At 43.6% G+C, this 24,626-nt stretch overlaps 1 protein-coding gene across 2 annotated transcripts in view; it reads right to left on the bottom strand.

Annotated features, from left to right (window-relative positions):
* CPAMD8 (C3 and PZP like alpha-2-macroglobulin domain containing 8) overlaps positions 1–24,626 on the bottom strand; it is a 91,163-nt gene that overhangs the window by 25,678 nt on the left and 40,859 nt on the right. For both annotated transcript variants that reach the window (XM_084614856.1, XM_084614855.1), the window contains exons 25-36: positions 23,917–24,142; positions 23,110–23,286; positions 18,089–18,170; positions 16,347–16,503; positions 15,818–15,892; positions 12,527–12,692; positions 11,708–11,794; positions 10,463–10,599; positions 9,919–10,074; positions 9,470–9,532; positions 7,475–7,713; positions 789–876 (exon numbers count right to left, since the gene is read on the bottom strand). In XM_084614856.1, the coding sequence (XP_084470982.1) occupies positions 789–876; positions 7,475–7,713; positions 9,470–9,532; positions 9,919–10,074; positions 10,463–10,599; positions 11,708–11,794; positions 12,527–12,692; positions 15,818–15,892; positions 16,347–16,503; positions 18,089–18,170; positions 23,110–23,286; positions 23,917–24,142 (1,653 nt within the window). The remainder of the gene's footprint in view (positions 1–788; positions 877–7,474; positions 7,714–9,469; positions 9,533–9,918; positions 10,075–10,462; positions 10,600–11,707; positions 11,795–12,526; positions 12,693–15,817; positions 15,893–16,346; positions 16,504–18,088; positions 18,171–23,109; positions 23,287–23,916; positions 24,143–24,626) is intronic.

Raw genomic sequence — 24,626 nt, 5'->3', positions numbered from 1 at the left:
CAAATTAAACTGCCTTGTCTTCACTAGAATTGTGCCTTGTTAGTTAACCTGAGTTATGAACACAGTCCCCCCACACACACGCACACATACACACACACATACAGAAAAGACAAGGCCATTAAAGGAAGAGGTCTGTTGTGTAGAGAAATTCCTGATTAGCTCTTTTGCTGTTTCTCAGAGATAGCATGTTAGTTTCTTTTCTCTCTTCAGATAGAGTGTCACTAACAATTTTATTTATAACATCAAAAAGCAATGAAAACAGTGTAATGCTGCAACAAAGTCTAAAGTGAATCTGAAGACTGTAGTTCCTCCCTCCTAGAGAGCTGGCTGGGCAAGAGGCACATTCTGTCCACCTCAGTTTGGCTTGCAATAAACATGATGTTCTCCCAGAAAAAAAAATTCCAAGACACAGAGCCTCCAATGAAATCGAATCCAGATGTTGGAGATAATACAGCCCCTAAGAAGCCATAAACAGCTCCTGTTGGAGCACATTTTCACTTCAGCTTTTCCAAATGAGTCTCATTTAATTACCATGAGCCATGCACAGTAATAAAGGCTTATTTGGCTGAGTTAGGTAAATTTGTTAATCTTACTCAGAACATCTGTTTCCCCACTTCAGATAAATATTTTCTGACAAGTGAAATCTCCTACCCTCTGATTTTAATTACATCTCTTCTCACATAATATGGCATTTACCTCCCCAAGCACCTCAAAAGGAATCCCTGCTAATGAAAGAGCCATGGCCAACCTCTAAGCACATGCTCTGCACTCTGATCACAACATCTTACCTGCTCCAGGCTCTCAATATCTGCTCGGAAACCTGAGAACAAGGGTACCTCCAAGACAGCCATGTTTGATGATCCCGAATGCAGCCACCTTCCCAGGGGGGATAAAAAGAGAGAGAATAAAGTCAGGAACTAAGTTAAACCATACCTGGAGCAGTTGGGGATGAAGCAGACTTGAGACAGAAACTTTCAAAGAAAAGTGACACACAGAGTCTAGGAGGAGAGGATACCTAATCCCAAATGAAGGGCTTGCTAAAAGCCACATTCTCTTTAGTTTTATAAATGCTCCCAGTGACAGGTTGGACCACCTGATGTGCTGGGGTTTAACTGAGCCTCCCCTGCTCAATCAGCCTGGGTTCCCTCTCCCTACTTTGCTGAATTAGGCTCTCTGGCCTCTTGCAGCACACACAAAGTAGGGCCACGTCCTGCTGCAGACACAGATTGAAGTCAGCTCTGTGTGAGAGGGCTCCCCCAGCACTCACGTGCCCTCCCCTTTTAGGAGACAAACCCAAAATACTACTGTCTTGCACTGTATAGAAATATTTGCACAGTGCAAGCTCATCAAATTCACCCTCTTCCTCAATGTGAAGAGAGATGTGCACGACTTCTTGCCGCCCCTCCTCCCCAGTTAGAAATTACAGAAACGGGATTTAATAATAAACAAAACAAATTTTATTAACTACAAAAGGTGAATTTGAAGTGATTATAAGAGATAACAGAAAGAACAAAACAGATTACTGAGCAAATAAAACAAAGTATGCAAGCTAAGCTCAATATACTTAAGAAATAGGTTACAAAATGTAATTTCTTACCCTAAATATTATTTTAGGCAGGTTGCAAAGTTTCTGTGGTTCAGAGTTCCAGTTATATTTCTTTTCAGTCTGGACTCCGCCTCCCACCCCCTGCCTTCCCTTCAGGTGGCTTTAGCAGTCTTTCTTCTTGGGCAAACAGGCCATGGAGAGGAGGAGTCCCGTTTGCATTCTTCCCCACCCTTAAATAGGATTTATATAAGGCAGAATCCTTTGTTTCCCAAACTTGATCCCCCTTCCCTTCCAGTGGAAAGTTACAAGAAGTCCCAGGTAATGTTTAGTATCAGGTAACAAGACCACCTGACCTAATAGTGACAGGTTTCAGAGTAGCAGCCGTGTTAGTCTGTATCCGCAAAAAGAAAAGGAGGACTTGTGGCACCTTAGAGACTAACAAATTTATTTGAGCATAAGCTTTCGTGAGCTGCATCCGATGAAGTGAGCTGTAGCTCACGAAAGCTTATGCTCAAATAAATTTGTTAGTCTCTAAGGTGTCACAAGTACTCCTTTTCTTTTTGACCTAATAGTGTCACAGTTAAGTCCCCCTCCTCCCCACGCCTCCCAGGAGGAAGAGAGATTAGTATCTTCATGGTTTTGTTGTTGCTTCCTGATAGCTCATCAAATTTGATGGTGGGTGTCTATCCCAATATACCCCCAGTTGTAATTGTTACATAGTCCATATTCCTAACTTTAGATACAGACATGATACATGCATACAAATTGGATAATCACATCCAGTAAATCATAGCCTTTCCAAGCATACCGTACAAGACCCATCTTGCATAAAGTATATCTCAGTTATGTCATATCCATATTATAAGCATATTTCAATAAAGAATATGGAGTGTAGCGTCATACTCCTCTCTGCTTTTGCTAGCCAAAAATTAAGTGCAGCCCATAGAGCACAGAGATGTGAGAAGGCAGGCAGAAGAGGACAAGAAGGATACAGTCTATCATGGTGCTGCTAGACTAATTATTAATTATTGGACATCATTAGGCAAGTGCGCTGCTGACAGAGGGAAATGGCTCCTTGTGGGAGGAAATGCTTCTGCTTCTCCCTAAAGTGGCCTGCTGGGAATGGAGTAAGGCATAAGAAAGAGCAGTGCCTGGATTGGTGACCTTGGCACACATATGCAACGTATATTACAAACAAGAAACAATGCAAAAAGGTAGCTCAGGCATGCAACAGCTCTGCACAGATCCACTTTTGTGGATATGGGGGCATTCTAGGCACAAACTCTGAAATCCTCTCCCCAGCCCTGCACTTAGATAGCACGGTGATGGGTAATTAAAAATACACAGACTCAGTTCAGATAATGCCCATGGCACTTGCGATGTCTTGTCACCCTGGACAAGATGGGAATTCAGCCACTTCTATATGGAATAACTCAGCCTTAGGATCACCACTTGCAGAACTTCATGATACAATCCAAAGCCCTTACTGAGCATCACAAACATAAACTTCAAGGCTCTGGGCTTTATCTGCGTCTCTGTAAATAGAAAAGCATGGCCATATCTTAAAGGAAATGCAGAGACACACTGGGCTCAATGTAATATATATATATATGAAAAGTGCCTAAGGGCACATCTACACAGCAAAAAAACCCAAAACAAAACAAAAAAACAACCCCGCGGCAGTGAGTTCCAGAGCCCACATCAACTGACTTGGGCTTGTGCTATGGGGCTAAAAGTAGCATTGTAGACTCCCCCAGTCGGGCTGGAGCCAGGGCTCTGAAACCAGTGAGGGGGGAGGGTCTACGACCCCAGGCTCCAGTACAAACAGGAACATCTACATTGCTATTTTTAGCCCTGTAGCGCAACCCCCACAAGCCAGAGTCAGCTGACTTAGGCTCTGAGACTTGCTGCCGTAGGGTTTTGTTTTGTTTTTTTGCTGGGTAGACGTATCCTTAGAGAGTGAGCTCCCATTGTTAGACAAGAACAGGTATGGCATGGACAGAGGCAGTGCCATCTTCCCCACTGCCAAAGTGCTTTGCCCAGCAGGGGTGACAGGCTGGTTATGCCTCCATAGCCAGTTTAGTCCTTGGCTTCTCTGCTGTGGCTCTCAACGAGGATACTGATTAGTGCCAAGTGAGATCAGGATACATAAGACCCCAGATGGCCTTTCCCCAACATGGCCTTTGGGGCTGGAAGTGGTTACTTGGGGTTAAAGGAATTCATGTCCTATTACCAGGTCCCAAGCCATCCAATCCTGCTCGTCCAGAACTTTCTATAAACAGTTGGTTAGGAAACCTTGTTCTGAGGTGAAGACGATGTTGGCTAAAATTAGTGAGCTGTAGCTCACAAAAGCTTATGCTCAAATAAATTGGTTAGTCTCTAAGATGCCACAAGTACTCCTTTTCTTTTTGTTGAAGGCCAGTAAACCAAGGGGCTGAACTGAAACACTGAGCAATATCTTAAAGGTGACTGCAAAGGGGGAAGCAAATGGGTGTGGTTTTTTCCGTCCGCTTTTATCAATAGGACTTTGGATCCTGTCTACTTTGGGGACTGTATGGTGACTGGAGAATTAGGGATGTGATATCACAAAAGAGCAAAAACTGCACAGTATGGAAGGGAAGATTTTTAGTCTAGTTAAAACTGGTATTTTGTAAACATCCAATTCATTCCAATGCCTAATTGACACCTAGGGAAAAGAGTGTCTTTATCATTATGGTTATTATTAATAATTATCTGTACTACTGTAATGTCCAGGATCCTGAGCCATGGACCAGAACTCTGTTGTGCTAAGTACTGTACAAACACAGAAAAAAAATATGGTTCCTGCTCCAAAGAGCTTACAGATAACACACCCTCACTTGTTCAGATAATGTGAGAGAGCTCACTATGTACATCATCCTCTGCAACATCAGTGAGGCCTCCAGCAAAACCAGAGAAAATAAGACTTGTCATTCCTCATATTTCTATGGGAAAACACAAGCAGATGGAGGAGAATCCTTCCAGTCCATTGTATGTTACAAAGAGGGCAGATGCTCATTGATTTCAATTCCTCACAGCATGGAAACAGGGGCACTATTGCAACAAGGAGATTGGTGCAATTAAGATGTAGACCCAGCTAACTCCTCAGAGAGAAAGTGGCATTTCCTGTTCCAGTAGAGCACTCTCTTTTCTCTAAATTCATATAGTCATTCAGTCTCACCCCCAAAAGGAAATATCCTGAGGACTTGACTCCTCAAAATAAACAATTTCCCTCTTGTGTAACAACTCCAGCTTGATGCATTCCCTTTGCTATCCTTATAAATGCCTCCCATTCAAGCTCTACAGGGGAAGACATCTAAGGAGTTAAAGAGCATGTTTACTGGGGGACTAAGGGGCAGGGAAGATCTCATTTGCTTTTGTTTATTGTCCAAGACTTCGATCTCCTCACCCTGAACTTCCTCTCAAATTTCTGTCTTTGCTCCAGCAATTCCTATGGCAGAAGTTTCAGAAATGACAGCAGAAAGCTTGTGTTGATGCAAGGCAGCCTCCTTAGTTACAGACATCTTCAAAGAACAGATGAAGAACCTTTCAAATTGCCTCCCCATAAGATGCTCGTGCAATAGCAGAGTCAGGGCCTGGCTACGATAATGTAGCTGGACTGGTGACACAAATGGGCTGCGTGAGTGCAAAGCAGAGCAGGCACAGGGACCGCGCTATCCGGTAAGATGCTGGTGCAGATACCGGTTAACTCAACAGGCCTGAGAAATACCCCCTTCTTCCACTGATCATACACCCAAAGCTCCCAGAGCCAGGAGGGCAAAGCAGCAGGTGAGAACCTCAGAGCCAGGGAGAGTTTGCTAAAGAACCTGGACAGGCTCTTGTGGTTACACAGAACCGGCCAGACAATTTTCAGGGTCCCCAGCAAAATGCTGCGGTGGAAGGTGCAGTAGGACCTGAGCTGCTTGCCACTCAGACATTGCTGCTGGAGGAAGGCATAAAGCTGGCTTGTGAAATGCAAGTCTATGTGGGGCCAGACCTGGGGATTTCATGGGGCCTTGGCATTCGTTAGCATCATGACTGCCAGCAACATAACATAAGAGCCAGAAAGAAGGGTTTGGTGAGTTTAGAGACAAGAGAGTCCCATCTCTGTTTGGAGTCACTCTGACAGATTGTTTTCAGGACTGTCTCCAACTCTTTGGCAGGGAGGAGGTGGCAGCAGGCAGGACGCACAGACATTCCCACTGCTATGATGAGGCACTGAGGGACTGTGTTACTGCTGCTGAGATTTCAGGCATCCGGACCAGATAATTCTTTAACCTCTAGAACCCCAGCGCCTGGCACGTTGGACACGGAACTGCAACAGGGATATGAAGACTTGGTGAATTTTCAGTTTTATCTGCTGTGCACTCTGACATTCGTAAATGCCTCCTCACTCTAGCTCTGAGCTTCCCTTCCCTTCAGCCTGCCCTACCACAACCTCCTTGAAACCAAAGCAATCTGTTGACAATAGGGGCAGGATTTCAAGCTGGGGGTGAAAGTCTGGTGGATTCAGCATAGGAAAGAGTCAGGAGAGCGAGGTTCTATTTCCTGTCCCTGCAACTCTCTCATTGTAATACTACAGGCAAGCCTCTTCCTCTTTCCCAGGCCTCGGTTTTCCCACCGGTAAAATGAGGATAAGGCTGCTGACAGCCTTTACAAAGCATTTTGAGTGCTAGGGATGAAAATCAGTGTGTGTTGGTATCACTCCAGACATTTTTTCTAACTAATTTCTAACATTCTTTAATAAGAAACAAGCAGATAAATAGTCGGCTCTGGGGAACCATGTCAACCAAATAATCTCATAGACTGCATTGTTACCATAGTGACCAGAGAGCCATACCAGCAATCGGATTCCAAACTGATACCATGGCAACCAGCATCCTTTGTTAGAGTTTCTGTATCCAAAACTGAACAGACTGGCCTGAGCAACTCAAATAAACATTAAATTAGAGTCAAGTTAATAATATTTATAGAACCATGGCCATGTTTCATGTAGAACTACCTAACTGGCATTACCTAACTCCTTTAGGTTTCTAAGGAATCTTTCATTAATATAGCCTTGGAAAATGTTCTGGAACTTTTTCTTTTGCACCTGATGTAATGAAATGGTTTAGTCTGTTTTCTTCAGGTTTTGTAAGAGACAATAATAAATATATAAAGGTTTAATCAGAGCCAGTAGTCTCCAAATGTTACCTCCTTTCTATACAACAATTGGTAAATTCTTTGTGCATGTTTTTCCTCCTCTCAAAAAGTGCTTCAAAACTAAAAATATCCAAGCCAGCAACCAAGCACTCATAGGTAACCATATAATATCGAGGAAGTATGCACAGCCCAGCTTTCATGAGCATACTACAAGAACAAACCAATGTGCACACTCTCGGAAGTAAAGTAGTTTAAATAAGAAAACACATCAGTTTCAAAGAGGTAGAGTGAGAGAAAAGGCAAAAAATAAAAAAAAATCAGATTAAAAATGTCTCAATCATGTGTCCTACTGAATCAGTATAAATTATTGATGGAACCATTCCAATAATAAACTCTCCCTGCCTATCTTTATTTGAAACTCTTAACACTTGATATTTATTAATGAGTGCCTCAGACACAAACTATCTTACCTGTTACTCTGGCTTCAACACCTGAGCAAATCAAGTGAGACTACTAGGACAAGTAAAACGAGTTGTTCTGTCTGACTTGATTTGAGACAAGGACAACACAGCAAGAACAGTATAACAGTATGTATCCCATAAAAACACATTATAAACCCTCACAGATGTAGGGATGGGATGCAATTCTCACTGGAAGAACATCTGGGAGTGGTTTGAAATGGAAGGACTAGTGGAAGGATCTGCTGATAACAAGCTTAGCCAACCTGTACAGAGAGCCATGTTGAAGGAAATAAAGGGATTTCACTACCTAGTACACGTCTCCAGGATCACTTTGTATTCCTGGTGATCTTGATCAGAAGCTGGGTCATCGTCATCCACCAGTGCCCGTTCTCTGTGGGAGGCTTCTGAGCGATTTTCATCTGGAGAGAGGGGCCGTAGGGGATGCTGAGTTTGCCGATGACACTCTGATTTGGGCTCTTTCAGGTTAACCAGAAGCTGGAAAGCTGGTTTAGCAACAGGGTCAGGCACATTGTAAGTGACATCAATCTGCAGCAAATGGGGGGGTGGAGGGGGAGGAAATCAGGTCTGATTTTAGTGCCATTGACTATGAAGCAATAAAAGCATTGTTTAGACCCTGCAGCATCACCAGACACTTCCAGAGAGATGAGAGCAGAGACTAGACTCTCAGACATTTTGCGGGGAACCTTGAGCAATTTACTAGTAACATCCTGCATCAGTAACACCACTGCTCACAATGACATTTCAGCTGCCAAACCTACACTAACGTGTACAGATGGGAGATTTTACCAAAAAGAATCTCTTATAATCTCTTATATTGGAATTGGAAAAGGTTCAGAAAATGGCAACAAAAATGATTAGGGGTATGAAATGGTGCCATATGAGGAGAGATTGATAAGACTGGGACTTTTCAGCTTGGAAAAGAGACAGCTAAGGGAGATATGATAGAGGTCTATAAAATCATAACTGGTGTGGAGAAAGTAAATAAGGAAGTGTTATTTACTCCTTCTCATAACACAAGAACTAGGGGTCACCAAATGAAATTAATAGGCAGCAGGTTTAAAACAAAAAAAAGGAAGTATTTCTTCACACAATGCACAGTCAGCCTGTGGAACTCTTTGCCAGAGGATGTTGTGAAGGCCATGACTATAACAGTGTTCAAAAAAGAACTAGATAAATTCATGGAGGATAGGTCCATCAATGGCTATTAGCCAGGATGGACAGGGATGGTGTCCCTAGCCTCTGTTTGCCAGAAGCTAGTAATGGGCGACAGGGAATTACTTGATGATTCCCTGTTCTGTTCATACCCTCTGGGGCACCTGGTATTGGCCACTGTCAGAAGACAGGATACTGGCTAGATCGGGGTGGGCAAACTTTTTGGCCTGAGGGCCTCATCGGGGTGCGAAACTGTACGGAGGGCCGGGTAGGGAAGGCTGTGCCTCCCCAAACAGGCTGGCCCCTGCCCCCTATCCGCTCCCTCCCACTTCCCGCCCCCTGATTACCCCCTCAGAACCCCCCACCCATCCAACCCCCCCCTGCTCCTTGTCCCCTGACCGCCTTCTCCTGGGACCCCACCCCCTATCCAACCTCCCCTATTCCCCATCCCCTGCCACCCCCAAACCTCTGCCCTATCCAACAGCCCCTGTTCCCCGTCCCCTGACCGCCCCCCCCAACTGCCCCCTGTCCCCTGACTGCCCCCTGGGATCCCCTGCCCCATATCCACCCCCCCCCCGGCCCCCTTACCATGCTGCTCAGAGCAGCATGTCTGGAGCTGCACCACCCGGCCGGAGCCAGACACGCGGCCCTGCATGAGCACGCAGCCCCGCCGCCCAGAGCGGGGGAAGTGGGGGAGGGGCTGGGGTCTCACCTCCCCGGTGGGGAGCTCAGGGGCCGGGCAGGACAGTCCCGCAGGCCGAATGTGGCCCGCGGGCCGTAGTTTGGCCACCTCTGGGCTAAATGGATCTGGCTAGTATGGCTGTTCTTATGTTCTTTCAAACTATCCCACAGCTTGATATGTCCCTATCAGGATGCATTTCCTGACATTCAACCTAAATATTCACTTTTAAATGTCACCCCAGTCACTTCTAGTCACACCCTCATGTACCACCCTCCTTGAGACAGTAGAAAGAGACAAAGCAAAGGCGTAGAGAGGATTATTTGTTGGCTAGTCATGCCAATTCATCACTGGGGGAAGAGGTTGGAAAGAAATGAATGTTTAATAGACTGTCTTGTCTGTTTAAATGTAATCTTCTCAGCTCCTTTACACAGCCCGGAAGCCCCTTACCTGCATCAGACAGCAGCCTTCGCCCTTGGCACTTACGAACAGCCCAGTGGGAATGCTGGGGATCTAGGGACAAGCATGGGAGAATCCACAGTTAAGACATGTCAGCCTTGGTTTTTATGTGACAGAGCATTCCAGTTTACATGGAACCATATAAAAGCAGAACAAAAATGGCAGATTCTTCCTCAGTCCCTATATTTAATGCAAGCAGCCAGTGGTAATGATCCCAAACCAAACACCAGGCATCCATTGTGATGAAGGATGTTCTCATAACTGAGCATTTTGCTGCCTCTCCCATCAGAGGTTGGGCAAAATACCCAGCCCATTTCCCCCCACCCCCCCCCACTGAAATAATCTGAGTTACAACACAGAACCCAAATTCAGGTCGGTCACTTTGGGAAACTAGTAACATTAAAGCAGAGGAAGTTGTATCTTTTCAGGCACCCACTTACCACTGCAGTCTGGAGAACCTTTTTATTCATCTTGTTAAGCTCAAAAGTCTCTTGATAGTCTAAATTAGTGGAAGCCAGGGAAATGGTAAGGTTGACTCCTCCAACATAAGAAAGAATGGCATATTCAGCCAGAGCCTGCAGAGCTACACATGTATCCTATGGGATTGGGGGAAAAGACAGTTAGTGAAGAACCAAGGAGCACCAACCTTATGAACTAGCAACGTGCTGTACACTCATTAGCATCTGACAGTTCAGGTTTCCTCTGCACTTGCTTAGACAGTAAATGGAATCGCTTCATTCCCCTCTCTCTGCACCTCTTCCTCCCTCAGAAGTCTCAGAGAAAGTGAGAGAGACACTCAAGTTCACTCCTTGCTGCTCACACCCGAAAGGTGTGATAAACAGCACTGTGCGGTATTCTCTGCACCAGGATTTAGCATGACTCCTACATTCCAGAATGAAACCTAACCCAGATTAGTCCCTAGTCAGTCAGTTTGCATTGGCATTTATTTCTATGATGAAATTACACAAGCTGCCAGGAATTCACCTGAGTAGATGAGAATCCTCCAAGTGCATTTCTCTGCTGCGACAGCCATTTAACCACTGGAAGTGCAGAGGCCACATCTCCCAGGAGCGTGTATGTCAGCAGTGCATAGGCTGTCATTTCCACCTCTGCAGATACAACTGAAAGAGAAAACAATCAAAACCACATTTGGAGTAGGGAATCTGGGCTGAGCTAGGTATCACCTCTCTGTAGTTTCACAAGCTAAAAAAATCTTCAGGGTTCAAAGAGTCCAAGGCAGAAAGAGACAAATGAAGCAGTGAAAAATGTCTGTACCCAAATTACATCGGACATTTTCCAAAATGGGCCTCATGTGTCAGCTTCCAGTCTAAGCTTTCCTCTGGCACATCAGATCACAGCTCCTTCTGCTTGACTTTTAGCCCCTGCATAAATTTACTCTGGCTCCCTTTTCCCCTACATGCCACCCAAGCTGCATGGCTGACTCTGCATCTCTGTCATCGGACTTTTCATGCAGAGTCATGGTCTTTTTTGACCTGGCCCAACGATTACTCCATTAATTTTTACACCTTTTCATCTTGATAGTGGAGCCTGGGGTTTTAAATAGTTAATTATTAGTGCTGGCATATTCAAAGGAGACTAAGGGAGTTAGATGGCCATCTCTCATTGACTGTCAATGGAAACTGGGCACCTCACTCACTCTTAGGGTCCTTTGAAAATCCCAGGCCAAATAGCTGTTACTGTAAAATTAAGTATATTTGACTTCTAATTTCCCATGGCAAATGACTCCTCCCCTGAGGAGCCCCATAAGGCTCATAGTTCCCCATTTTATTCACCATCTCCTATGAAGCTTTATGGAGAGCTGGTGAGACAGCAGGGGCTGAAATGCCAGCAATGCATGGGCCACACCCAGCTCTGCACCTCCTAGTTCTCTTAATGTCTGGCCACTGCCCTCTCCTGCTCTTGACTCCTGCTCCTTTTCTGAATTGTTAACAAGACAGACATAAGGAGGGTGAAAGGGACATTAGGGTGCATTATAAAAAACATGCAACTAACAAGAAGTGTGAATGTTGCCCCACTCAGTCACTGGACTTTTGTTGCACCCCATTCCCCTTCCTTTGCCTTCACATGTGAACTCCTCAGGGTAGCGACCTTCCCTTCTTACCTACCTGAAAAGCAGTTAGCACACTGCAGGCATTATATAAAACAAAAGAGAATAATCCCAGTCTTTCCCCCAACAGGAGTATCATAAATAACCACAAACAGGGGTACCTGATTGAGAAAGCCCATCGTTAAATCCCATGAATGTATCTTCATCAGTAACCAGAGTCCCCATTAAGCTCCAGTGGGTAAAGCCATCTAGAATGGTAAAGCAGTAAAGAAGTTAAAGCTATTCCCTAGACATGGGGAGGTTCAAACTCTGCTGTCACATATTTGGTCTAAAACTGAACCACAACCTATACTGCATTGTCATTCCATTTACAGAGTAAGCTTCTCGGGGCAGGGACTATGAATTCCTTTGAGTTACCTACAGTGCTAACTACATTGTTGGTGCTTAAGAACAATTTGTAAAGAGGGATTTATTTTGGCTGGGGGCAGAAGGAAAGAGAGGATTAATGCTGGCAGGCTGCTGAATTTTGCATTCCGAAGAGCCATCTGCAGAATCAGATCTTGCATCACTGATCAAGTATTGTGGCACCAGAGAAGGATGATAAATGTCACACAGTGGCACGGCAAAGTCTCTGGTGCACTTACACTGCTCACAGCAGAGACCACTCATACCTGTACCGCTAGAAGCTAGGGAAGGTGGAGTCAAACCAATGCCTGTAGCTGAAGGACTCTGCCCTGTATCCTGAGAATCAGGAGAATTATGTTATAAAGGTCGATTCATGTTATGAGGAAGCCCTCATCTCAGAGGATATATCCTCCCCAGGCTGATAACTGAGATCACTTGTTCTCGCTGGCAAGTGCTATTAGCTTGTTTCCACAAGTGCCCTGGGGAGGCCTGTACTGAGTTCATTGTCTGAGAAGCCTCAGAGCAGCAGAAGTTATTTGAGGGGCATGCCAGCTTGGCCCTCAGGTGCACAATACCTTGCATAATGGCCATGCTGTTCATTTTCCGCAACATCACTGCAGCAGAGGGACTATGCAGAAGAGTCAGGGCATATGCAGTCAGGGCTGTGGTGTAGGGATCTTCTGCAGAATACAAGTTGGACTCCAAGAAGTGTTTTGCTTTGGCAACTGCTGCTTTTTCTTCCTAAATTGGGGAGAGTGGGAAAAAGACCAGCTATATTACTAGCACCTGCATCTCCAGAGCTGAGATTGCTACATTTTTCCTGAACTTGTGTCCATCAGGGAAGCAGTGTGAACATGCACTTTGCTCTTAGTGGTACAGAACCAACTGATCCTTCCTTTCCCTAAGTAGGGCCATGACTCCAGGGTTAAAAAAATGGGGACTAACACCACAGCAAGAAAGATCCAGATATTAATGTTGCTGAGACATATTTGTTCCCCTAATGCTGAAGAGGCTTCATTCCCCTGTAGGACTCAGCATGGACAGCAAAGATATTTAGTAGCAGTGAAGTCTCTGCTTTACATTTGATTGGGTCCCTTACACTCCAGAGCATCTAGTAGATACCAAATGATAATAAAGGCCAAGATTCCCAGGGCCACCACAGTCAGCAGACATGTTTTATTAACTCCCCCAATGACCTCACTGTGCAGGAACAAAGCTCTAACAATTTATAGAAATAATTTAATTGGATTTGATGTAATTGGGTTTCCTTTGATTGCCCTGTCACACTTACCTTCTTCCTTCCTCATTTCCAAGCTCAGATCATTAGTAACACTTGCAGATCTCCCCTAGGGAAACCACCAGACTGTAATGAACTGGAACTTCTGGGGCTATCTGACTTAGAAATGGCCTAGAGAGAACATCCCTCCCTGCCCTATCTTTCCCATAAAGGGGAGCTGCCGCAGAGGGGGTGGTGACTTACTCCTTTAGCACAGGGGTTCTCAAACTGGGGGTTGGGACCCCTGAGGGGGTCGTGAGGTTATTACATGGGGGGGGGGTCGCAAGCTGTCAGCCTCCACCGCAAACCCCGCTTCGACTCCAGCATTTATAATGGTGTTAAATATATTAAAAAATGTTTTTAATTTATAAGTGTGGGGCGGGGTCGCACTCAGAGGCTTGCTGTGTGAAAGGGGTCACCAATACAAAAGTTTGAGAACCGCTGCTTCAGCACTTTCAGGATCAGATCTTGCAAAGTGTTGAGCGCCCTCAACTCCCACTGAGTCTAACCGGAATTAAGGGTGCTCAGCACATTGCAGGCTGGCCTTATTCTGAGAGCTTTGCAAGGCACAGGCCTACAGCACGCTGAGCACATCAATCACAAAGGTTTTCTGAAGAGATCCTCATGGCTCCTCTGGGCACTTAAAAATCCCCTTAAAAACGGTGCTTTATGTCTGAACAGGAAATCAACATGTCTGAGTAGGGGACACCAAAGAGACACACTGAACAGACCTTTCTCTCTACAGAGACACAGGGTATCAGATTCATAACATATTTATTGTCATTCCCTCCCCACAGGGAATGCTTGGCTCAGCAGTTTTGAGTGTGTGCAATGTGTGATTACAAACAGGGTCCAGAGAAAGAGTGTGTGTGAGATCAGTAGCAGGCTCCAACATGCTATCTACAGAGATTCAGAAGGGCTTGGGGAACTCACTTTGTCCAATATTTGAAGTCCGGGTGGCCAGAGTGTAGCCTGCAGAATTCTACAGTGCAGACCTCAGGCCCCACCTCATCAGTACCAGGTTGCACCTCAACATAAGAGACAATCTGTTCCATTTTTGTAATTCTGTAGCTCCTAGCAAGTTGGCCATGTGGGGCTCAGTTTGGGAAAGTCTGGTCACCCCTGCACTAACCCCACATTTTGTATATTATATATAAAATTAATCTTTAGAACCTTGCTCATTCAAGACCTAAATTAATCAAATGGGACCCAGTTCACATTGGGGAGTGATATGGCAGAAGGCTTCCATAGTTAATTAACAGTAAGAGCTTGTCCTCTCTGCTGGAATGAGGAGGCAGGGATATATTTCTTTTTCTTTTTACTAATGTACCAACAGCTTGACAGAAATGGACAGTGAAATCTATCATTTATCTACACAAGTCCAGCACAGGCAACAGCTCTATAAAGTTGGGGTGATCATATGCTTTAGTGGGTAGGGCACTGGATTAAGAGTCAGTGTTAGGAGGCTCTGCCACTGACCTGCTGTACAACCTTGGGCATGTCACTTCCCCTCTCTGTGTCTTTACTTCCCTTTCTGCCTTGTCTACTTAGACAGTAAACTTTTGGGGGCAGGTGTTTGTTGTTACAGTAGTGCCTACAGTTGTAATAAAATAAATAAATAAATAATATGCTGCTTTACACTGCCCTGCAAATGCCTATTCTTGGAGGTGAGAGGAGAGTTCAGTCTCCAAGGGGCATTCAATTTTCAGCCTACCAGAATCAGCAGCTATTGAGGCAATTGTGGCCATGGTTTTTGGGACACAGCTATTTATCCAACAGAAATTGGACTGAGGACCATTAACTCATTCACACATCCAAATGAACACTCTTCAGATAGTAAATCAGCTTCCTCTGCTGGATTTAACAAAGGTAACACAGTACAGGGGATTCAGGATGAATGTAATAGGTAATCCAAGAGATCTTCTGATCACTGAGATCTGGCTGCCTCCTACCCTTCTGGAGTGATAGAAAGCAGTGGCTCTCCACACACATGCCTTGTATTAAGCGCCAGGAAATTGCATTACAGCAAAGGTGAACATTTTGCTGCAGAGTTTACATTCCACTACATCACAGGAAAGTGACTCTTCTCTAAGACATTTGATAATTTTAAATACCCTAATTGAGGAATCACAGGCTGTAGAATTCATGAATGTGGCTATCTGGCAGGGGCTGCCAGCAAACCCACCTATTAGGATCAGGACAAAGAGGAGCATAGAGACAGATTCATATTTATTGTGTTCACTGCCTTTCTGAGCTGCTCAGCAACTTATGTGGAAACAACTGCCTGCTGCTGGAGGGGATTTAGAGAGAGCAGCTCTGCTCCTCTGGAACAAGCCACAAGCTGACAACTCGAGGTTGCAGGAATCTCCATTGCTAACTTTAGAAAAGATTCTTTTGAGACATTCAACTCTAGATAAGTCAGGAAGACTCCACCACAGCTTCTGGTGTCTGACTGTCACCTCCAGAACCAGCTGACAAAGTCTCCACAGGTCAAAAAAATGCAAAGCCAAGCAACAAAAAGGAAATTTTCAAAACCTAGCACAAGAAATAATCTCTTAGCTATTTTAATGGCTGCTGTTCAGTCCTTTACCTCAAAGGTGATGCCTGTCTCCAACAGACCTGCAACTACGTATGCTGTCAGTGAGATCTTGCCATGGATTCCACCCTGGAGTGGGATAAACATAAAACAACTGGGTGAAAATTGAACAGCAGCACGCTGCATGGAAGGACTTTGGAAGCGAAGCAGGGAATAAGTTGGAACCATGACAAAGGCTAAGGCCATAGGACCCTTTCACATTTGTACTTGGTGAGCCTATAGTTCTGAAACCCAATTCCCCTTTGCAACTTTCTGCCCGGTCCATGGCTCGGTAACACATCTGAGACATGGAGTTTCATAGTTGAGATGCAGTTTCCAAGTGCCATGGTGGGATTTTCAAAGGGTGGCACACAGCTAAGCCCCAGCAGACTGCTTTATTGAAACCCCTCTTTAGTTTCTTTCCCATAGGATCATAGCCCTTTAACACAAAAATCATATGAACCATAAGATTACACTACCTCTAACCCTGGTAACATTCTAAAAACGCATTTGTTGCATGATTCTAAGTCTCTATAGTTTTTACCTGGATGTCCTTATTTAATATTCTACCCATAGCAGGGAACGAGCCATCTTCCTTCTGGTGCTGGATGATCCAGTCCTTTGCAGCTGTTAATTCCTTGGGATCAATGAAAATAAATCCACGAGACTGCGCAAAGGACTTGAGAACAAAGGCTGTTAGCCTGAAAACACAAATTCAGCAGGTTCTTGAGAATAAGAACACAGAGCACTATCTGGGAAATAGTGCTTCTGGGAAATGTATGTTTCAAAAATCTAGAAGAGGAGACACTATTGAAATATACAAAAAAAAGAATGGTGTAGAGAAGATACACTGGGCACTATTTACCCTTCTGGGTAATACACAAAACAAGGGGACACTGCATGAAATTCAAAGGCAGCATATTTTAAACTGAGAAGCATTTAAAAACAACAACAAAAACCCCATAAAAAAAGACAGTTAAGCCTGTGTAACTTACTGCCATAGAATATCATAAATAGAAAGAGAGCCAAAATTTGACTCAACATTGTCATTGGCTGGAATTAATTTCTCTTGTACAGGTGTTTAGCTGCTCCCTGACTCAAGCTTTTGAAATAAGATGCATACAATTACCAATTCAGATATAATACTAGATGGAAAAAAGGGAAAATATTGTAATTTCCCCTATTTTAATTATTTACTGATAATAAAACAACTGGAAATTCAAACCACTGCTAAAGTTTGTCTCTGTTGAGCGTTAGGATCTAAGCAGACACAGAAGAAGTGCTTTTAGAATTCTAAACCTCTGACATGCAAAAAGTGTGAACTCCAGCCGGTTTTGGGAGACTGAATCACTCATTTTACAAGCCCCGCAGGAATGGGAGGGTAGGAGGCAGGCTTCCTGGCAGGGGATTTTTCGAGTGTTAAGTAATGGTGTGTTACAGTATTTTATATCTAGGGACTAAAAGATGCCAGCTCTGAGATGAAAGTAGAGTTTATTATCTTTAAAAAAGTTAAGCATCATCATCACAGAAATTCTACTTCCCCTTCAAATGAGTTCATGGAGCAAGTCAATCTAAAGGAAAATTCAGAGCAGCTGAAGAAATTGAGTGACAGTGCAGGCAAATTAACCAAATGGAAAACTTTTTAGTTTAAGGTGCTGCATTTAGTCAAGTGAATGCTAACACTGAGGTAAAGCAGAGTCTTGGGGAATGAGGGGCATTCTAGAGAACACTGGAACACCCTGCCCCCTCCATCTACTGCCTCAGCACAACTGGTACCTTGAAAGGCCCTGCAGTTCAGTTTCCTGGGGAATCCATCCATCCATCCTGTTCTGTTTCATCCAGGTGGAGCTGGAGTCCACTGAAAGATGTGCTCCATTCTCTCCCTCCTGCCCTGAAGGAGGTGCCCTGCCATCTCCCCAACACAGCCTGGGTGGGGTTCTGTTCTCAAGTAAGAAGGTGCTTATTGAGGTCACGCACTGCCTATGCAGTTCTATGGCATAGAATCTGACCCTAAATGACAGCATTGGAACCTTAAAGGAACATGCATTAACTAACATCTTAACAGTCCCTCAGTTTTGATCCTCAAAACCCATCTAATGTGGGATCACAAAACACTCAGCAGTAGAGCATTAGCAGGCTTCTAGCCATTAAATATTATTTTTACTCTCTGCTATGTGCAACATCCTGACACAAACTGGAAACTTATTGTCCTTTTTGCCAATTATGTCCTTTTCAATTTGGCAAACACTGAATTTTTAACTCTGTTTTAAATAGCGACTTACTTACCACATACTCCCTGAGGAGTCCCTCTCACCAAAAGCACTGTATGAACCATCTTGTCTCTTATAGGTCAACTGGCGTTGGTAACCTGGAAATCACAAAAGAATTGTGGGAGTCCAGCAATTTAGGGCTTGGCTACACTTACATTTTATAGCGTTCTAATTTGCTGGCTCAGGGGTGTGAAAAATCATCCCCCTGAGCGCAGCAAGTCAGAGCGCTTTAAAGCACTAGTGTAAACAGGCTCTGAGCACCGGGACCCACACTCCCAGCACTCGGAGCTAATCCCCTCGTGGAGGTGGATTACCAGGAGTGCTGGGAGAGCACTCCTGCGACAGCACTTTGAAGTTTCCAGTGTAGCCATGCCCTTAGAAAAGCAAGTGTTTAAACTGAATGAAAACTCAGATCATCCAACACTGGTATGGTGGATTCTGCTGCCAAAGGCAATCTCCTGTTCTGCTGTGTATGGTAGAGCCAACCCTGTGTGTGTGTGTGGAATAGATCTTAACTAAATCTTATTACAGGCTAGTATTTATAAGTCTCCATACATCTCCTGAAGACAAGTGATCAAAATATAACTTCTCCTACTATTAGCCTCTTTTCCATGCCCAGCTGGAGGCTCTTTGCATGTCTATATATGGGATGGCACTTGTCAGTCATATCTTCCTTTTATTAGGACTTTCTTTCTCTTCCCTTTAGTTGAGAAGAATTCCTGAGCAGAAAAGTCAGCTTGGAGAACAATAAGATTGACCACCTTGGCAAGCAGTTTTTTGAGACATGCAATAGCTAAGTCATTGGGGTCTTAACATATTTGAACCCTTCCTAGCTGATGGGGCTGTCTTACAGAAGGCACATTTTAACCTAACAGTTATTGTGAAGTTAAATACTGAAGATCAAGAGAAAATACCGGGACCCCATTTTAGGATGCATCCTTTTAGAGCAGTCACCTTAATGTACAAGTGCTCCCTACGTGAACGTCCTTCAAAAGCCAAAGATAAAGTTGGGATTAGCATTTTAGCTATAATGGATGGAATTTACCTTTCACCAAACCTACTTCCCTTGTAATCATGAACCGTCAGTGCTAATAAAATTGGGCCAAGTCTCAATAATGTGGAAACTCCAATACACAGTAATTTTGGCAAGGATTTTAAATGTCCACTGGATCTAAATCCTTCAGAATGGCCATTTCTGATATGGAGATGTATCAAACATGTGCAAGAGGCTACATGACAGAGAGACATTTGGAGCCTGGCTAATCCTCTGACCCATAAATAGACTTTTCATTCCATGCTGCATGACATCTTTATGAGAATGGATTAATTTTTCATTTCCAGGGACTGAGTAGCTTTGCTGACCTCTGCAGATATAGACGGCAGTATAACCTCCTATCAGTGGCTGTCCATCTCCCCCTGCTTCTCCATAACCTCCAAAAGTTTCCCTTTTAGAGAGAGCAGAGCTGGGTGAGTTTGTAAAATAGAAAACAATTGAATTCCTAGAAATTAATTATGGTCCAGCAGTGAAAAGCTTGGGCTGGGGGTTTATAGGATATATGGATAAAAGTAAGAGAATAAAATCCACTTGTTCCACAGAAAGATAATGCAAAAGTAGCCTTAGGGGAAGAACCCAATTTGGTGAAAGAGAGAGACTCTGGGAGCAACCAAAAACAGAATCCAGGGTTATCACATTAATATTCAAATACATAAATCAAAGTTTACATTATTTCATTTGTGGAGCCCTAAAGGGACGAAGGGAACAGTGAAGAAAATGAAAGAATCAGAGTAAAGTACAGATACTTCTGAGAACAGCGGCTGAGGTAACCACATTTACCCCAAGGTCACCTTGCCAAGTGATTGAGTCTCTGAATGCCAAGCCTTTAATATTGGTTGGAGCATCTAGTTTAACTTAGGAGTGCTCTATATTAGTAATGGGCAAAAGAGGAAAAGAAAGAGTCTTCAAGCTCTGAAGCGTGTTTCTGAGAGGGTGCTACTGTGGAATAAAATCAGTGCACACAGCAACATACCAAGAAAAGGGAAAGTGGTGGAGTTTCTGGGAGAACAAGATCAACCCCTCACATTACTTCACCCTTCTAAAAAATTCCTAGCTCCTGCAGCCTCCTTGGTAAGGGCATGTCTACACAACAAAATTATGTCAACCTAAGTTACATTGGCATACAGCCACCACAGTAATTAAATTGTTTTTGCATGCCCACATTATGCTCCTTAAGAACATAAGAACAATCATGCTTGGTCAGACCAATGGTCCATCTAGCACAATATCCTGTCTTCCGACAGTGGCTAATGCCAGAGAGACTGAACAGAACAGGTTATCATCAAGTGATACATCCCAGCACCCATTCCCAGCTTCTGGCAAGCAGAGGCTAGGGATACTTCAGAGCATGGTTTTTCAACCCTGCCCATCCTGGCTAATAGCCATTGATGGACCTATCCTCCATGAGTGGGTGGTGCATGTCCTCACCACAAGCACTGTACTGTCAGTGCGGGGCACTGTGAGATGGCTTGTGAAAGCCCGTATCAGTCGATTTAAGCAATGCAGCATCTACACTGAAGCTATGTCTACACTACCACTTATGTAGGCAAAATTTATGTCACTCAGGGTGTGAATAATCCACCCCCCTGAGTGATATAAGTTACACTGACATAAGTGCTAATGTGCAAAGTGCTATGTTGGTGGGAGAGCTTCTCATGCCGACACAGTTTATGCCACTTGCAGGGTTTTTTTGTCCTGGCGGGAGAGCTGCACAACTGCATTGCTGTACGTGTAGATATGGTCTGACATTTCGTTGACCTAACTACAGTGACATTGACTCTATGCCTCTCATGGAGCTGGAGTTATTAAGTCGGCATAGCAGGGTAGTTACGTCGGTGGGAGCAAAATTTTAATGTAGACACTTATATAGTTAAGTCAAGGTAAGCTGCCTTTCATCAACCTAACTGTAGTGTAGACCAGGCCTAAGTTCACATCAGATACAAGTGCTGCATTCAAGCCCTGCTTAAACTGGCCTATTTGGGCTAAAAGGTACTCTGTTGAAAAAAGTCATTACCATGACAAGTGGGGTCACAGAGTTGGCAAGAAGGTTTACAAACATCTCTTCAACTGCTGCTGGAGCCATTCTACCCACCAAGCTCAACTCTGAGTGCAGACACAGACAAGAGACTAAGGCAAGCTGGTGGTAGGAATTGGCTTGTAATTCTGTGCATCCAGACAGCTAAGTCAATACACATATTTACTGATAATGCAACAAAAAGTCACTGCCTTCAGAATTCTTCAGTAGTTCTATAGCTTGCAGGAGGCAGGTGAAGCCTTTTCACACCCAGCAATCAAAGACAAAGATGTTCTTCTCAGACCAGCAATAGCTGCTGCATTAAATTTGACTTTTCCTTTATATTGAGATCTTCCCTACATAAGCCTCAGATACAATTTACTGCTGAAAAGTATTTCTTCATCACCAGATTGTATTCATGTTGGAAATAATCAATTCAGATTCATTTTGCTGGTAACTACTGGTAAGTTTCTGTATGTCACTCTTCTTACACTTTCCTTGGCTGTTACTCTTACATTAATTTTTCTTTGCTTGTTAGACCTCTCTCCCGAACCATTTCACATCTTGCTTGCTCTTATGAATGCTTGTTCTTACATTTTCTATGCATCCCTTTTTACAGTCCGGAGAGGTGCAAAAATGAGAGACTTCATCTCTCTAGAGTTCATCTGTGTTTTTAAGAACTTTGATGTGGTAAGGTAGAAATTTTACCAAGAAGCCCAGCACAGCACTGAGGATTAAGGGAAGGAGCTGGGAACTGCAAGTGATAATAGGTTCTATGATTTTGCTCTTTGATGGATGGGATTTTAGAGGGAAAAGAAAGTTTTCTTGCTCAGTAAGGCGCAAAGGCCTTCTTAAAGCAGGACAAGGGCTTTCTCCATCAGAACCTGCTACTTGGCAGGGGTCCCAGAGAGCACAGGAAGGTTTAAAGCCTTTTGGAATTTCCTCTGTGGAGGTAAATTAATATGCCGAGTTTGAAGCCCAAACATTTGAAAGGTTGTAAATTAAAACTGAATATTATTAAAAATGAGAAACTGAGCTTGGCTATTAGAAAATGCTCTAACTTTGAGGGCAAGCAGAGAGCACAGCAAACTACCAAGTGAAATAATTCTGGCCCAGTCCCTAAAGGCAAATAACATAGGGCTCTTGCTGATACGTACAGGGAACGGATTACATTTTCTGAGGAATCTCAGTTAACCCTGTCACCTATGATTCCATGACATGGCTATTGTCTGAGTCATGCACAAGGCAGGCCATGTCCATCCCCTTGTGGGTGATTCTTGTTTTTAATAATTTTCTCGTAATTCTTTCCTGTTCCTGGGAGCCTTGCTTTGTGTAGCTATAAACCATTCTGTACAAACCACCCTTCCTATTTGAATGCAGAGAGAGAAAACACTTGAAAAAGCAGATTGCTTTAGGCTACACACACAGAAATGACATGACATTGAACAGGGTGGGGACAGACCCTCTCCATATGGCTCTGGAATGACTGCTCCTGGGATACTAATTTGGTTCTGGATAAATTGTAACTAAAAAGATATTGACAAATTGGAGGGAGTTCAGAGAACAACAGAAATGGTTGGAGGGCTGGAAGGATTCATTTAGAAAAAAAAATTAAAAAAAACTAAATACATGCAGCTTGGCTAAGCAATGACTAATGGAAACACAATAACCTTCCACAAGTATCTGAAGGCTGTAAACAACAAGGAGAGAAAGAAAATATTTAGGAGAGTAAAAGAATGTATAACTAGGAGTAAATACGAAGAGAAAATATGGCTGTGTACCAAGGAAAACTTCCTGACACTGATATCTATGAGGCTGTATGATAATCTCCACAGGGAAATTGTTTGAGACCCATCACTCAGGATATTTCAGGCTAGACAGGACAATGTTAAACAAGTAATATGCTCTGTTGACCTAGACTACTGATAGGTCTTTTATGTCTCTACAGTCTATGAGTCTGAGGAAGTACCTTGCACCAGATAATCTGTGGCTTCGCTCTCCACCTCAGGGCTGAGTTGTTTGGTTTTCTGCAGATATTTTAGGACAAAGACATTGGGAGCAAAATGGATCATGTTCTGCTCCCCACATCCAAATGGTAATCGTAGAAGATTGTCCAAGTTGTTAAGCGTAGGGCCCATCACATCTCCTGATTAAAACAATGAGACACATTCAGTACTGCCACACAATATTTAACTTCTCTCTCCCTGTTGTCTCATTGTTTACTTTTATTTTCTAAATGTACAAGACTGAGGAAGGAGGAACCTGAATGGCTGATAAAGGCTCTACTCACAACTATAATGGCACAAACCCAATTAAGCCCACTGGTTTCCATCAGATGCAGGAACACTAAGCCTTAATATAAAATTGGAACCCCCTAAGATCCTCAGTCTTAACCATGCAGGGTTTCCCTTGGAGTAGAGAGGAAATTTCAGTCTCCAGGGCTCATTAACTCCTTGGCTAACAGCTAAGACCATCAACAAGAGAGCCAGTTAGTGCTACTTGTGATTGTGATGATTTTGTGCATAGATTTCCACTGGGTACTCTCATCTCTTTCCATAGAGGCTATTGAAGAACCATCAAACGATACCAACTTTCAGTCACTGTCAATCTGGACTGAGTTCAAACCAGCAACTGAAAGGCAAACCATTCCACATCCCAGAAAGTAATATTCTTTTCATTATAAGTGGGTATGACTATCCTACCTGGTTCATATTACTTTTAACTTTTAGTTTGTAGCATCTATCTTTATTAACACCCAGTCCCTTTTAGTTGGTACCTATTATTGAGGCAGTAGCTCTTTCTGATCCAGGGATCACATTGTGGGGGACTCCAAGAGTAAACGCTTCATTGTGATTTTCATCAGTCTCTTCTTTTCTCCAGATTTTAAACTCTCCCATTGAGCCCCAGCCTGTGGAGAAGCCAATGTACTTCACCTCAGGCTGTTTGGGGATGGCCCACTCCACAATAATGGATTCATTTAGCATCTGAGTACCATGGCCAACCTGAAAGGAACAAGCAAACCATCCAATTCCAGGATGAACATGCAAGTCAAACCTGCCTCTCTTGTTAAATTTGGAACTCTATTGTATGTGCCCTTGGACTCAGTGGCTTAAACCTGTAGTTGCATCATGAGAACATTACATAAACCAGCCAAACTCCACTGGATTTAATTGGAAATTAAGGAGATATCAGTAAGTTATTTCTCACTGGTCTCCCATCAGTACTGACCAGCTGGACCTGTGTTCTCAAGGAGCAAATACTTTTAATACACTTAATAACAATAATTTTTAAAGCTCAGGTTCCCAGGGCACTGCATGACAAAGAAAAACATTTTGAAACACAATCAAGTGTTCTAATATAAACTGGCCAATAAAAATTTAACATAGAAAAGGAACAGAAATTAGGCTCTTTCTTTCTATAACATGGCAAATGGAAATGTGCCATATATACACTCAGAGTCCTCTTGGTCTTGTTAAGGAAGAAAGA

The sequence above is a fragment of the Lepidochelys olivacea genome, assembly GCF_965140295.1.
Source record: "Lepidochelys olivacea isolate rLepOli2 genome assembly, chromosome: 25".
Classification (NCBI taxonomy): Eukaryota; Metazoa; Chordata; order Testudines; family Cheloniidae; genus Lepidochelys; species Lepidochelys olivacea.
The sequence above is the reverse complement of the archived record's forward strand: the minus strand, read 5'-3'. Positions and strand labels throughout refer to the sequence as shown.